Genomic DNA, 16,474 nt, shown 5'->3' with positions numbered 1-16,474 from the left:
GCTGGAGGAATCTATAATGGGAGATTATGGTCAGGACACATTTGGAATATTGAGAGCAATTTTAGGCACCATATCTGAGGAAGGATGTGCCGTCTCTGGACAGACTCCAGAGCAGGTTTACAAGAATGATCCCAGGAATGAGTGGGTTAATATATGATGAGCGTTTGGCTACACTGGGCCTGTCCTCGCTGGAGTTTAGAAGGACGAGGGGAGATCTCATTGAAACCTATTGAATAGTGAAGGGCTTGGATACAGTGGATATGGAGAGGGTGTTTCCACTAGTGGGAGAGTCTAGGACCAGAGGTCAGTCTTAGAATTAAAGAATGTTCCTTTAGGAAGGAGATGAGGAGGAATTTCTTTAGTCAGAGGGTGCTGAATCTGAGGAATGCTTTGCCACGCTAGGCTGTGGAGGCCATGTCATTGGGTATTTTTAAGGCAGAGATAGGTTTTTGATTAGTACAGGTGTCAGGGGTTATAGGAAGAAGCCAGGAGAATGGGGTTAGGAGGAAGAGATAGATCAGCCATGATTGAATGGCGGAGTAGACTTGATGGGCCGAATTACCCAATTCTGCTCCTATCACATGACCTTATGAGATGAGAGAGGAGATTGTTTGAAAACTGATGAAGATGTTAAAACACGTGAGGCTGCCGATGCTGGAATGTTGAGCATCCACGGGGATCTGGAATATACACCTCCATTCCCCATCAGGAAGGCCTCAGGGCCTTTCAGTTCTTCCTTGACCAGAGACCCAATTAGATCCTCATCAGCCCAACATTCTCCTCTGCCTGGCAGAAGTTGTCCTACCCCTCAACACCTTCTCCTTCGATTCATCTCAATTTCTTCAATTCAAAGGCAGACTCGCCAAGAGATACAGCGTGGAAACAGGCCCTTCAGACCACCGAGAGCACGCCTAACAGCGATCCGCGCACACTTACACTATCCTACGCACACTAGTGGCAATTTACAATTGTACCAAGCCAATTAACCTGCAAACCTGTGGAGTGTGGGAGGAAACAGGAGATCCCGGAGAAAACCCACGCAGGTCACGAGGAGGACATACAAACTCCATACAGACCGCACCTGGACCTCTGGCGCTGTAAGGCAGCAACTCTACCGCTGAGCCACCATGCCACCCATATTTAGAAAAAGGAAAAAAAGCAAAGAAAAAGAAAGATAGAACGAAAAGTACGTCCCTCCAGCACCTTTATTGTTGCTGCCTTTAAATCTTTGCTGGCCACTGGAGAGGTATTAAATGACTGGAGGGCAATAAATATGATACCTTACTGAAGAACAGCAGCAAGGACAGGTCTGCTAATGAATGACAGGCCCATGAATCTAACAGCAGTGGTAGGGACATTACAGGAATGAAACCAGAGGGAGTAGATTAATCTTTTAAGATAAGTAGGATGTATGATTGGTAAGTTTGCAACTTACAGAAAGATTGGGGCTGTTGACAGTGAGGAGGAATGTCTTGGGTTACAGGAAGATATTGATCAGTTGTTAAAATAAGCAAAATAATGGCAGATGGAACTTAATCCTGGTAAGTGCGATTCAATTTAGTGGAAAGGGTAGGACGTTCACAATGTATGGCAGGCACTAGGGAGTTGTGTGGAAGAGAGGGACATCTGTATACAAATTCAGGGACTGCTGAGGGTGGCTATGAAGGAGGACGACGACGACTCCATGCCTAGGCACTAGGGGTCACAGTTTAAGGATAAGAGGGAAGTATTTTAGGACCGAGATGAGAAAATCATTTTTTACACAGAGAATGGTGAATCTGTGGAGTTCTCTGCCACAGAAGGTAGTTGAGGCCAGTTCATTGGCTATATTTAAGAGGGAGTTAGATGTGGCCCTTGTGGATAAAGGGATCAGGGGGTACAGAGAAAAGGCAGGGATGGGATACCGAGTTGGATGATCAGCCATGATCATGTTGAATGGTGGTGCAGGCTCGAAGGGCCGAATGGCCTACTCCTGCACCTATTTTCTATGTTTCTATAACCGAAGCAGGGTGAATGTCTTCACAGACCTTAATCGGCTGAACGGAACGGAAGGGAAAGGACGGAAGACCCAGTGGATTGCGGTTTCAGGGGGTGCCGGCCAAGCGGTCATCAGCTGCCGAGCGGCATCACCGAATCCTTCAGTTGCGCCGTAGAGAGCCGTAGAGAGCATTCTATCGGGATGAGTCGCAGCTTAGTTTGGGAACAGCTCCATCCAAGACCCCAAAAAGAATTGCAGAGACCATCAGACAAACCAACCTTCCCTTCCATTGAATCCATTTACACCTCACGCTGCCTCGGCAAGGCCAGCAGCATAACCAGGGACAAGTTGCACCCTGGCCACTCCCTCTTCTCCCCTCTGGCAAATGGTACAGAGGTGTGAAAATGCACACCTCCAGATTCAGGAACAGTTTCTTGCCGGCTATGATCAGGCAACTAAATCATCCTTCCACAACTAGAGAGCAGTCCTGAACTACTGTCTGCATCATCGGAGACCCTCACATTAAACGTTATTCTCTTATCATGTATCGATATGCGGTAAATCCCTCGATTGTAATCGGGTATTGTATTTCCGCCGACTGGTTAGCACGCAACAAAAGCTTTCCACTGTACCTCGGTACACGTGACAATAAACTAAACTGAAAAAGGAAGACCTGGCAGATCACGGCCTGCAGGAAGAGGCTGCCAGGCCGGTCTCCTGCACATTGGACCCATCAGACCACCGACCCCTAAAGACCAGAGACCGGGAGGATGGAGCCAGTGACGAGGGGCAAGGAGAGAGGCCGGTGGCGGAGGAGAGGGAACCGGGGTCTGGCCTATCGTGGTCGGCCGCGGGAGGCTCCTCCGGGAAAAGACAGGTGGGCGGGCGGGGGAGGAGAGGGACGTGGTGACCATGGAAGGAGATGGCTGGAGGTCCCGCAACATCCTGGGACTTGCCTTGAGCAGGCGCCTCTTGCATTGGTGATCAGTAGACCATTACTGTACACTTGCTAATTGGGGATATGGAAATACTCCACTGGAATTTGTAGGAAAAATTATTTCACTGTATTAGCACAGCTCACTGGGCGGCGGTAGCGGTAGAATTGCTACTTCACAACGCCAGGGACACGAGTTCGATCCTGACTACGGGTGCTGTTTGTATGGTGTTTGTACGTTCACCCTGTGACCGCGTGGGTTTTCTCCGGGTACTTTGCCTTCCTCCCACACTCCAAAGACGTACAGGTTTGTAGGTTGCGTAGAAAGGAACTGCAGATGCTGGTTTAAACAAAGATAGTCACAACATGCTGAAGTAACTCAGCGGGACAGGCAGCATCTCGGGATAGAAATAATGGGTGATGTTTCGGGTCGAGACCCAAAACGTCACCCATTCCTTCCATTCAGAGACACTGCCTGTCCCGCTGAGTTGCTCCTGTTTTTGTGTCTGTGTCAGGCTTGTAGGTTGATTGGCTCCTGTAAGTTGTTCCTGGCGTGTAGGGTAGAACAAGTGTAGGGGTGGCAGCGTGGATTCGGCAGGCCGAAGGGCCCGTTTCCAACCTGCATCTCTGAACTAAACATGACAATAAATGCACCATTGGCCCGAAATGCCATGTGACGTGCATCAAATCATTCAACTTTGCAACCATCATTTATCCACAAAACTCTCCTTTCCTGTAAATGTGCAGAGTTCCTCATCCGTGGAAAATTAGAAATAATAATTGCGAGAGGCTTACCCATAGCATTGCTATTCAGCAAAAACACACCAAAGGCTAAACCAGTCTCCCCTTCCAGGCACATGAAGAAAGTGTGGTGTCCATAGAGATTATGCATCCCCTGTAAAAAGGGAAACAAACAGCAGCTTTAACTATCTTGAGAGAATTTATATCACACATTTTTATTGTATCAATTTCAGTTTAATCTTGACAACAGACTCACACAAGGCCCTGTGGCAGCTCTATTTTAAAACTGTTTAAAGCACTGAGCTGAACAATAATTTATACTCTCAGAGCAACTTTCTGACAATAAAATGCCTACAAAGGCTTTGCAAGTGTAGCGTGGCTATACAGCAGAATGCAAAAGAGAGATTAGGAACAGTTATCGTTGAGCAATATTCCAATTTATTTTCTTATGACCAATGCAAGGAGCCATTTGCACAGGCAGGCCCATTCTTCCTTGCAACTGAAGTGTGTTTAGAAATTGGATTGCATTCATAATGAGGGCACAATGACAGCACATTTCCACCACCTGCTCCACTTTTGTGCACAATGACCTTGGCTATACAATCTCCCGTTTGTTATATAATGCCTTCCCTCCTTTTACCTTCATCTCCCTCCCTAAACATCTTGAAAAATAAAAAATCCACTGAGGGATATATGATAGCCAGGGCGGCAATGCAGCACAGCGGGTAGTGCTGCTTCCCCACACCGCCCGAGACCCGGGTTCAATCATGACCTTGGGCGCTCTCTGTGTGGAGTTTGCATGTTCTCCCTGTGACCGCATGGGTTTCCTCCGGGAGATCTGGCTTCCTACAACATCCCAAACACACGTGGGTTTGTAGGTTAATTGGCCCTCTGAAAAAAGATTGATCCTAATACGCAAGGAGCGGATGGGATGGGATGGGATGGGATGGGAAAGTGGGATGAGATAGAACAAGCGGTGTGGGAAGGAACTGCAGGTGCTGGTTTACACGAAGGTAGACACAAAAAGCTGGAGTAACTCAGTGAGTCAGGCAGCATCTTTGGAGAAAAAGGATGGGTGACGTTTTGTGGTGGGACCCTTCTTCAGACTGAACGTAGGGGGTGGGGTGGGAGGGGGGGGGGGGGGGGGGGGGAGAGGTGTGAAGAGCTGGAGGTGAGAAAAGACTAGGACCAGCCACAAATGACCTGGTAGGTCCATTGTGAGGTGTGATGTCAAGAGAAACAATGTGGAGAACAGTGGAACTGGTAATCCTTTCTCTCCAGCGATGCTGCCTGACCTGCTGAGTTATTCCATGATGTTTTGCCGATCTATGGCATAAACCAGCATCTGCAGTTCTTTGTTTCCACCTGTCACCAGGGGCAATCTTAACGCTTGGGCATGTTGGGCAGTTGCCCGGGGCCCCATGCTAATCTATGTATTGTAGAATGTTATTGCAGAACATGAAAACGGAGAAGAACATTGCAAGGGCATGACAGCATATTTGATTCTGCGTAAATAAATGGAAAGTGTACGGGCTCCAGTGCACTGCTTTGCCCGGGGGGCCTAGGATGCTCTTAAGACAACCCTGTCTGTCACTTCCTTCCCACCCTTTTCCAGCTTTCTCCCTCCTGCTCCAATCAGCCTGAAGAAGGGTGTGATCTGGATTCACTGGATGTTTTCAAGAGAGCGAGATAGCTCTTGGGGCTAAAGGAATCAAGGGATATGGGGGGAAAAGCAGGAACGGGGCACTGATTTTGAATGATCATATTGAATGGCGGTGCTGGCTTGAAGGGCCGAATGGCCTACTCCTGCACCTATTTTTCTATGTTTGATCCAAAACATCGCCTTTCCATGTCCTGCAATGGTGCTCTCTGACCCACTGAGTTACTTCAGCACTGTGTTGGTTTTTTTGGTTTAACTACAGGAGTCGTGAACATCAGGTAGATGCAAACTATTTCCAAGATCCTCACTTATTCCCCTTCTTCTCCCATCTTTGGCATCTCATTCCGCTTATTTTCCAAGTCAGACCAGCCGGTCTGAATATCTATCTGATATTTGAATATCCTTGCAATGGAATAGTCGGCAGCACAGCGGTAGAGTTGCTGCCTCGTGGGCCTGTCCCACTTAGGCGATTTTTTAGGCAACTACAGGCGACTAGTTTGTCGCCACATGTTCGCCGGGAGTAATCTCCTCAGTCGTGCAAAAAATCGTTAAAAAGTTCTGGCCACCGCTAAACTTTCAACAGGTTGAAAATTTTTCGGCGAAAGTGGAATTGACGCCAATGAGCGTAGCTTGACGCAAGAGCTGTCGGATTTTCGGCAACCTGATACGACTGTGACAGTCGCTGGCAGTTGCCTGAAAAAAATCGCTGAGTGGGACAAGCCCATTACTGTACCAGAGACCCCGGTGTGATCTTTCTCCGGGTGCCCCAGATTCCTCCCACACCCCAAAGACGTGCGGGCTTGTAGGTTAATTTACATGGAAACATAGAACATAGGTGCAGGAGGAGGCCATTTGGCCCTTGGAGCCAGCGCCGCCATTCATTGTGATCATGGCTGATCGTTCCCTATCAATAACCCGTGCCTGCCTTCTCCCCATATCCCTTGATCCCACTATCCCCTAGAGTCCTATCTAACTCTCTCTTAAATCCATCCAGTGATTTGGTCTCCACTGCCCTCTGTGGCAGGGAATTCCACAAATTCACAACTCTCTGGGTGAAAAAGTTTTTTCTCACTTCAGTCTTAAATGGCCTCCCCTTAATTCTAAGACTGTGGCCCCCTCATCCTTCTAATCTCCAGGGAACACAAGCCTAGTCTTTACAATCTTTCCTCGTATGACAGTCCCGCCATCTCAGGGATCAATTTCGTGAACCTACGCTGCACTGCCTTCATTTGCTTTGGTAAAAAACACTGATTGACCCTGGTGTGCAGTGTGTGTGTTAGTGTAATGGGATCGTCGCTGGTCGGCATGGACTCGGTGGGCGATGGGCATGTTTCCGTTCTGTGTCTCTAAATTAAACTAAACTAAACCACCCCTTAAGGAACATCCTTAGCTGTAACTGGCTTGTGCCGGAGCATCTAGATCAGGAATGAGACCCATCCTTTTTCTCCATAGACGCTGCCCGACCCGCGGAGATAACCCCGGTACTTTCTGTCTATCTTTGAGATCAGGTCAAAGTCCTTCAGTACCTTGCACACCACTCCTTGTAGCAAATCCTGGGAATGACTTTAAAGAAAGCACCACATTCTTGCACAATCTTAGAAATAACCAGAACAATTACCTGGCAACCAACCCAGGAATAATTGATAATCTTTTTTTAAATAGCACAGTTGCAGGGTGTGTGGTGTGGAGGAGGAAGGATACTTCAATCTACGGAGCCCATCTCCACCAGGCAGAGGCCCTGGATGCAGCTCACGGCTACAATGCTAATCACGGTTGCACACTGATTAAGGTCACGTTCGCTGGCAACGCACACATCCCACCAGCTCGTGCCCTGAGGGCTGTGGAAACCAAGACAGAGAACCAGACGTCCTTTTCACATGTGGGGAGGACAAGTTTGGAGGGATATGGACCAAATGCTGGGCTGGTGGGACTAGGGCTGGGATTGGCAGGTTCTTGTTTAGCAAGCTGTAGCGGTAGAGTTGCTGCCTTACAGCACCAGAGACCCGGGTTCAATCTCAACTCCTGGTGCCTTGTGTGTGGAGTTTGTACGTTCTCCCTGTGACCTGTGAGGGTTTTCGCCGAGATCACCAGTTTCCTCCCACACTCCAAAGTTGTGCAGGTTTCTAGGCTAATTGGCTTGGTCTAATTGTAAACTGACCCCAGTGTGCAGGATAGTGTAAGTGGGCAGGGATCGCTGGCCAGTGTTGACTTGGTGGGCCGAAGGGCCTGTTTCCGTGCTGTATCCCTCTATTCCCCTGATGCACGAATGGACCCAGTGTGTTGCTAAATTAAACTAAGCTAAAAGGGTGTCAAAGGTTATTGGAAAAGGCAGGAGAATGGGGGTTGAGAAGGAAAAATAGATCAGCCGTGATTGAATGGTAGAGTGGACTCGATGGACTAAGTTACCTAATTCTGCTCCTATGACTCACAAACTTTTAAATCACATCCAGGCCGACTTGTTCCACAAATGTGCACGCAAACCTCTGTCGCATTTTGGAACCAAGATTGGGGTTGAAAAGACAAGATAGATCAGCCATGTTTGAATGGTGGAGTAGACTTGATGGACCAAATAACCTAATTCTGCTTCTTTAACTAATGGACATCCAAAAAGCAAGAACTACAGTCTTGCTGTACCTGCCAATTACATGGATAAGACAGGTTTGGAGGGGTATGGACCAAACACAGGCAGGCGGGACCAGTGTAGAAACATAGAAAATAGGTGCCGGAGTAGGCCATTCGGCCCTTCGAGCCTGTGCCGCCATTCAATATGATCATGTCTGATCATCCAACTCAGTATCCTGTACCTGCTTTCTCTCCATACCCCCTGATCCCTTTAGCCACAAGGGCCACGTCTAACTCCCTCTTAAATATAGCCAATAAACTGGCCTCAACTACATTCTGTGGCAGAGAATTCCAGAGATTCACCACTCTCTGTGTAAAAAATGTTTTTCTCATCTCAGTCCTAAAAGATTTCCCCTTTATCCTTAAACTGTGACCCCTTGTTCTGGACTTCCCCAACATCGAGAACAATCTTCCTGCATCTAGCCTGTCCAACCCCTTAAGAATTTTGTAAGTTTCTACAAGATCCCCCCTCAATCTTCTAAATTCTAGCGAGTACAAGCCGAGTCTATCCAGTCTTTCTTCATATGAAAATCCTGACATCCCAGGAATCGGTCTGGTGAACCTTTTCTGTACTCCCTCTACGGCAAGAATGTCCTTCCTCAGATTAGGAGACCAAAACTGTACACAATACTCCAGATGTGATCTCACCAAGACCCTGGAGTAGCTGGGACATGGGGCGAAATCACGAACGAGGTTTTGATTTTGGATGATCAGCCATGATCCTATTGAATAGCGGTGTTGGTTCGATGGGCTGAATGGCCTACTCCTGCACCTATTTTCCATGTCTCTGTGTTTCTTTGACATGTTGGCAAGTTGGGCAAGTTGGGCTGAAGGGCCCGTTTCCACACTGTATCACTCTATGACTACAGTCCAAAATCTTGTGCTCCATACCTTTGACTAAACTTTTAATCATCCACCTGAGCATCTTTTGCGTCTTATCTATTTCCTCCCTTACACTCCCATGTATCAACGTGCAAAAAATCCCAGCAAAGAGCTTGTAAAAATAAAATAGCTTTTTTGTTTCTTTTTGTTGACTGGGTTCTCGTTCACTGAATAGTCGCCTAGGGAAGGTTCCGGAAAAGCAACGCTGCTTCTATTATTAAACCGCAGCCCAAGACACAGCCACAAGAAAAAAATAACAAGAGCAATTGTCAAGGTGATAACTGCAGGAAGGAGCAAAACTAAACAATGAAACACACGTTTGCCGGCTGTTATTAAGAAAATGAGTCATTCATGTTCCAGGCATGCATAAACCACCTCTAACTGGAGAAAATTCTATTTCTCACTACCTATTACACAGAGTGATACAGCGTGGAAACAGGCCCTTCGGCCAACATGTCCCAGCTACACTAGTCCCACCTGACTGCGTTTGGCTCATATCCCTCCAAACATGTCCAATCCATGTACCTATCTAACGTTTTCTTAAATGTTGGGATAGTCCCTGCCTCAACTATCTCATCTGGCAGCTTGTTCCATACAGGTAAGAAAAAGGTACCGTTCAGATTCCTATTAAATCTTTTCCCCTTCACATTAAACCTCTGTTCCTCGAGTCACCTACTCTGGGCAAGAGACTATGTGCATCTGCTTTATTCCCCTCATGATTTTATACACATGCTATTCTATTCTAGTGTTGTTCCGGTAAACTATCTTGTGTACACTCTATAATGGACAGGTATCTATGTTGTAGCAAACATCATTCCAGGATGTCCTGCAAATTGAATGGCCGATAAACCACTTGGAGATTAGTCACGATCATAGCATAACAGCTAATTTGCTGACACTAAAATTGAACAATCAATAGTTGAATAAATGATACGATCACCTACTTTACAAATGCTGCTTGAATGATAAATGCTGACCAATAAAAGTGATCTTTGAATAACATGGGAGGACTTTTTGCACCTCAGTTCCACATCTCCAAAACAAAAAGGATAAAATCTCCACCAATATAGAAGACTCCAATCCACCACGGACCCATCGATATACCTTAAGTAAATAGTGAAGGTGGACAAAAACTAAGCGGGTGAGGCATCATCTATGGAGCAAAGGAATAGGTGACGTTTTGGGTCGAGACCTTTCTTCAGACTGATGTGGTGAGGGGGGGGGAGAAGAAGAGGCGGAGACAGTGGGCTGTGAGAGAGCTGGAAAGGGGAGGGGAAGGAAGGAGAAAGCAAGGACTACCTGAAATTTGAGAAGTCAATGTTCATACCGCTGGGGTGTAAACTGCCCAAACGAAATATGAGGTGCTGCTCCTCCAATTTGCGGTGGGACTCACTCTGGCCATGGGGGAGGCCCAGGACAGAAAGGTCGGATTTGGAATGGGAGGGGGAGTTGAAGTGCTGAGCCACCGGGAGATCAGGTTGGTTAGTATTTGGAGGGAAGGGGGAATCACAGAGGGGGGGGGGGGGGGGGGGGGGGGGGGGGGGGGGGTGTGAGAGAGGAGGTTGCTCAACTATCTTCGGAGAGAGGAGGAGAACTTCTTCAAGGTAGGTATCCTTTGAGGAGATTTCGCAGTGGAGTAGACGAAATGTGTAAGAAAGAACTGCTAATAACGAGCGTCTTGTTCTTATGACCTTCTAATTCCTATACCCTATAGTTATCAGCACATACAATTATCTCCTTTATAATACATCATTGCACCAAATTATACATAATTTGTACATCGTTCTACTTTTTTTCTCTGGAGTGTCTGAGGCCGAGGGGAGACTTATACCATACAGTAGATGGGACAGACAGTCGTAACCTTATTCCCCAGGGTGGAAATGTGTAACACTCGAGGGCACATCCGTAAACTGAGAGGGGGGAAGCTTAAGTATTGTGGGTACACAAAAATGCTGGAGAAACTCAGCGGGTGCAGCAGCATCTATGGAGCGAAGAAAATAGGCGACGTTTCGGGCCGAAACCCTTCTTCAGTATTGTGTGCAGTTTGGGTCTTCTAATTTGAGGAAGGACTTTCTTGCTATTGAGGGAGTGCAGCGTAGGTTCACCAGGTTAATTCCCGGGATAGCGAGACTGACATATGATAAAGGAGTGGGTCAACTGGGCACTGGAATTCAGAAGGATGAGAAGATATCGTACAGAAACATGAAATTCTTAAGGGATTGGACAGGCTTGATGCAGGAAAAATGTTCCCCATGTTGGGGGAGTCCAGAACCAGGGCTCGCAGTTTAAGAATATGGGGTAGGCCATTTAGGACTGAGATGAGGAAAATCATTTTCACCCAGAAAGTTGTGAATCTGTGGAATTCTCTGCCACAGAAGGCAGTGGAGGCAAACTCACTAGATGTTTTCAAGAGAGAGTCAGATATTGTTTTTAGGGCTAACGGAATCAAGGGATATGGGGAAAAAGTAGGAACAGGGTGCTGATTTTGGATGCTCATATTGAATGGCGGGTGCTGGCTCGAAGGGCCGAATGGCCTACGCCTGCACCTTGTTTCTATGTAATGGAGATGTGAGGGGCAAGGTTATTTTTCCGTTAAACACAGAGTGGTGGGGGCAGGGAAGGCATTGCCAGGGTAGTGGTGGAGGCAGATGCGATAGTGGTGTTACAAGAGGCTGAAAGAAGATAGTGGTATTGAATAGGAATTTTACAGGCACATGGAAGTGCAAGGAATAGAGGGAAACGTATCAGGCTCGGGTAGATGAGACTTGGCATCATGTTCAGCACACACATTGTGGGCCAAAGGGCTCGTTCCTGTGCCGTACTGTACCGTTCCATGCAGATCTGGACCATCCTTTGCCGGTGGATCTGATAAATAGTTCCATCAGCAGGAAAGAAGTACACTTGCAGATTTAAAGGCAGATTGAACTCCCTGATGGCATCACATCAATAAAAACCAACGTGCAGATTCCTCTCATACCCCATTAGGAAATGCGTCCCTGCTGAAGATAGGCCACGTCTTCCAGTTAGTGTCGTGCCGAAAGTGTTTATGAACATGCTCTCCTAGTCCATAGATGTTGTGGCTGGGAAGTTTAGCAGTTATCTGTATATACTGATCAGCAAACTCCAATGGTCCAACTGAAGTATCAAATCTAAAGAAAGAGATAAGATTATTCTTCTATTGTGGATGATGTGCTGCATAAAGCAATCAGATTAGCAAGAGAGAGGCAGAGAGAGGCAGAGGGAGGCAGAGGGAGGCAGGGAGAGGCAGGGAGAGGCAGGGAGAGGCAGGGAGAGGCAGGGAGAGGCAGGGAGAGGCAGGGAGAGGCAGGGAGAGGCAGGGAGAGGGAGCAGGGAGAGGGAGAGGGGGAGGGGAGGGGGAGAGGCAGGGGGGCAGGGAGAGGCAGGGAGGGGGGCAGGGAGAGGCAGGGGGGCAGGCAGGGGGGGCAGGGGGAGGGGCAGGGGGAGGCAGGGGGAGGGGGAGGCAGGGGGAGGCAGGGGGAGGCGAGGCAGGGGGGGGGCAGGGGGAGGGGAGAGGCAGGGAGAGGCAGGGAGAGGCAGGGTAAGTAAGTTTATTAACCAAGTATTCACATACAAGGAATTTGCCTTGGTGCTCCGCCCACAAGTAGCATGACATAGTGACATTTACGAATGACTCAGAAAACACTAAACATTAATAATAATAATAATAAAACATTAATGATAAAACACCATTGATCAGGCATGTGAACCAACAAAATACCAAAATACAATGCAATATACAGAGAGAGGCAGAGAGAGGTGCAGAGACACACACAGAGACACACAACGAGAAAGAGAGAGACACACACACAGACACACACACACACATAGACAGACACATACACACACAGCGAGACACAGACAGACACTAACGTGTGGAAGGCATTTATTTTAACTTCATTTCACTTTTCTTCTCGATATTTTATTCCCTGTAGTCAGTGTTACTAAATCACCAGGTTAGTATAAAGATGTAAAATGCCAGCTTCCAACTGGCGAGGCTAAACGCTTCGGAGTTAATAACATAAATACTACATGGAATGTGGGATATTGTGCAAAATAAGTGAATTGAAAGATAATTGAAATATTCAGAACATTGCATTATTATTGGGCAATCCAAAAATCCACATGCACACGTAACATCGTTCATCTTAACCACAAGCCTACTTATAAATACAGCAGAGTTAGGGTTTATATAGAACTCTTTAGTTTCTTGTGCAAGATGTCAGAAGAGGTTGGACATGGAATTACAAACTTTTTTGTGCTTGTAGCATGTATTATTGACAAAAATACTGAATGCTGCTTTTCAATTTAATGAGAGCAATTAATCGGTCATAAGTCTAATTACGGTTTGGTGTATTGTATTTTACGGTTTGTTGTTTGTATTACCAGTTTTTTTAAAATTGTATTTATTGAGAAAATCACTTCAATTAAAATCTATTCACAAAATGTAGACTTGTTCTAGTTTCTGCTTTGGATGCAATGCATCAACTGAAAAGTCTCCGAACTTGCTGTTCTAAGAAATAATGGGATGGTGCAATATCCTAATCAAACATAATTTCTATTTTATTCTATTATAACAAAATGGGCGGCACAGTGGCGCAGCGGTAGAGCTACTGCGTTACAGCGCCAGAGACCCGGGTTCGATCCTGACTACGGGTGCTTGTCTGTACGGTGTTTGTACATTCACCCCATGATCTGCCCGAGTTTTCTCTGAGATATTGGGGTTTCCTCCCACATTCCAAAGACGTACATTTGGAGGTTAATTGGCTTGGTATGAATGTAAAATTGGGCCTAGTGTGTGTAGGATAGTGTTAATGTGCAGAGATCTCTGGTCGGCATGGATTTGGTGGGTCAGTTTCAACGCTGTATGAACTAAAGCAAGATATTTGTAAAAACGAATTGGTCAACCGTGTAAGATGGAACTGAAGATGCTGGTTTAAACCGAAGATAGACAGGTTTTTTGGTCAAGGCGTTCGAGTCTGAAGAAGGATCTGGTACCAAAACATCACCCATTCCTTCTCTCCAAAGATGCTGCCTGTCCCGCTGAGTTACTCCAGCATTGTATGTCTATTATTGGTCAACCAATTGGATAGCAATGGGTCACTTATTTTGTTTGCAAGATTCTATGGCATTTTTGAAGATCGGTAACAAGTTCTATCAACACAGCAGAAAATGTATTGAGCACAGAAAAACAGCATTTTAATTCAAATGTTTTATCTTTCACCTGCCATTAACGAGACCTTAATGACTAGAAATTACTGAAAACTAGACCGCACGTTTTACTAGCAATAATTGTGTATGCTAATGGATAAATATTTTAACCTGGGCACTAATGCCCGAGATATACAAGCTCATTTAAATACCTTTTCAAAACAAGCATAATTGGTTTAAATATGTCACGCTGATTATTTCATGCCAAGATCAAAGTCCAGTTTTGCACTCAGAACTGCTTTCATGCATGTTTTTTTAAAAATCAGCATTAAAGATCAAAGAAAAGTGACAAAATGTGTTTCTTTGTTGCTGACACTCAATTTTGACAACATTTCGCTGATAAAATCAATTGAAATTGGTATTGGCTTATTATTATTTAATGTACCAAAATGCAGTGAAATGCTTTTTTTCTGCGTGCCATGTAATTAAATTAGTTCATACAATACAATCACATTGCACACAGGTCCAACAGGTAGTTTAAAGAGGAAAAATCCCAGAGTGCAGAGTATGGTTTACAGCAGTGTAGCGTTATGAGAGGGATCTTAGTTTGAAGATGCAGCATGGAAACAGACCCATTGGACTACAGAGTCATTGATTACCCATTCACACTAACTCTACGTCATCCTATTTTCTCATCCACTCCCTGGACAATGGGGGAAACTTACAGAGGGCCAATTAACCTACAAACCCACATGTCTTGGGCATTTGGGAGGAAACTGGAGCGCCTGGAGTAAACCCACTTGGTCACAGAGAATGTGTAAACAGTTTATAGAGGTACTTAACTAAGTGGGTCCAGTTGGGTCCCAGCATCACATGGGAGGGCTGGTCCCCTAACGCAATATTTCACCTCCCCACCAATTCCAATATTGGTGGCCAGTGGAGGGGGGGAGGGGGGGGGGCGCTTTCAGGAGCGCTAGTATGGGTGTTGTGCACTGAAGGGACTGGTTTCCAGAAAGGCTAGTTTGGACATTGTGGGCTGAATGGATTCTTGGGCTGACGGCTCAGTCACACAAGGCCACTAAAGACAGGGAGTCATGACCTCTCCCTCACCCATCTTGCAGAGACTGAGCCACACCCACACTTCCGGGTTTATAGTCCCCCCCCCCCCCCCCCCCCCCCCCCCCCCCCCCCCCCCCCCACCAGAAGGGGCGTGGCCTTCATGATGTGATTGACAGGAGAGAGAATCTCAACAATTTTTAAAACACTAATAACTCTTTTATTTTTCATCGATGGGAAAAATCCTCGGCACCCGATGAACAGAGGGTGAGTGAGTAAGATGGCCAAAAATCACAGCCGTACATGGTAGCGTTTTTACTAAAATCAATATAAAGCGCAAAAAGGAAGTGGTCAAGATTAGACTTTTAATTATATAGAAGGCAAGGCAGCTCTAATTAGGCAAGGCAGCTCGCTTTAGCACTTTCAAAGCCAAAGGCAACACAGCTTGCTTTAGCACTTTCAAAGCCAAAGGCAACGCAGCTTGCTTTAGCACTTTCAAACCAAAACACACTTTTGCATTTTCAAACCACATTAAGGGCACTGACAGGTCAGTAAAACCATTCAGTTTAGTAGATATTTGTTCAGTGTTATTCACAGCTCAGACTGAGAATTGCGACCTCCCGATCCCCCATCTTGCAGAGAAGAGGCACCTCCATACTTCCGGGTTTTATAGTCCCTCCGGAAGGGGCGTGGCCTTCAGGAGTGAGAATCGCAACATTTTTTTAAACACTAATAACTCTTTTATCTTTCATCGATGGGAAAAATCCTCTTGTCCTGCGCAGCAGAAGGGGACTCTGAGTAAGATGGCCAAAAAATCACTGCCGTAAGTGGAAGTGTTTTTTCTATATACAAATCGATATACAGAATTGGAAGTGGTCAAGATCAGACTTTTAGTAATATAGATATAGCATCTGCAGTTCCTTTTTTTAATAAGACAAAAAATTGCAGATGCTAGAATACAGATCAAATGCAATAACAAAACAGTAGGCTGGTTCCCAACACTTTAATTAACGGCTTTAGTATCTAGGTTTTTTTGATGCACTTAGCTGAATGAAGAGGTAATATTATAACACATTATATTCTATTTTGGTCAAATGCGTATTGTGTTATCCATTAAGATCAAGTTAAAGCTATGGGCCTCACGGTGGCACAGCGGTAGAGATGCTACCTTACATTGCCAAAGTCTGGGTTCATTCCTGACTACGTGTGCTGTCTGCACGGAGTTTGCACGTTCTCCCCATGACCAGCGGGGATTTTCTCTGAAATCTCCAGTTTCCTTCCACACTCCAAAGATGTACCGGTTTGTAAGTTAGAAACATCGAAAAATAGGTGCAAATTCCATAAACAACACCCAAGGTCAGGATCGAACCCGGGTCTCTGACACCATGAGGCAGCAGATCTACCAGCTGCCCCATTACAGAAGAAAAGCCCA

General features: G+C 46.1%; 1 protein-coding gene across 2 annotated transcripts in view; it reads right to left on the bottom strand.

The window, feature by feature from the left end:
* Window positions 1–16,474, bottom strand: part of si (sucrase-isomaltase (alpha-glucosidase)) — a 194,663-nt gene that overhangs the window by 142,251 nt on the left and 35,938 nt on the right. For both annotated transcript variants that reach the window (XM_055646336.1, XM_055646337.1), the window contains 2 exons: window positions 11,795–11,966; window positions 3,708–3,807 (listed from right to left, as the gene is read on the bottom strand). In XM_055646336.1, the coding sequence (XP_055502311.1) occupies window positions 3,708–3,807; window positions 11,795–11,966 (272 nt within the window). The remainder of the gene's footprint in view (window positions 1–3,707; window positions 3,808–11,794; window positions 11,967–16,474) is intronic.

This window comes from Leucoraja erinacea, chromosome 14 (assembly GCF_028641065.1).
Source record: "Leucoraja erinacea ecotype New England chromosome 14, Leri_hhj_1, whole genome shotgun sequence".
Taxonomy (NCBI): domain Eukaryota; kingdom Metazoa; phylum Chordata; class Chondrichthyes; order Rajiformes; family Rajidae; genus Leucoraja; species Leucoraja erinaceus.
The sequence above is the reverse complement of the archived record's forward strand: the minus strand, read 5'-3'. Positions and strand labels throughout refer to the sequence as shown.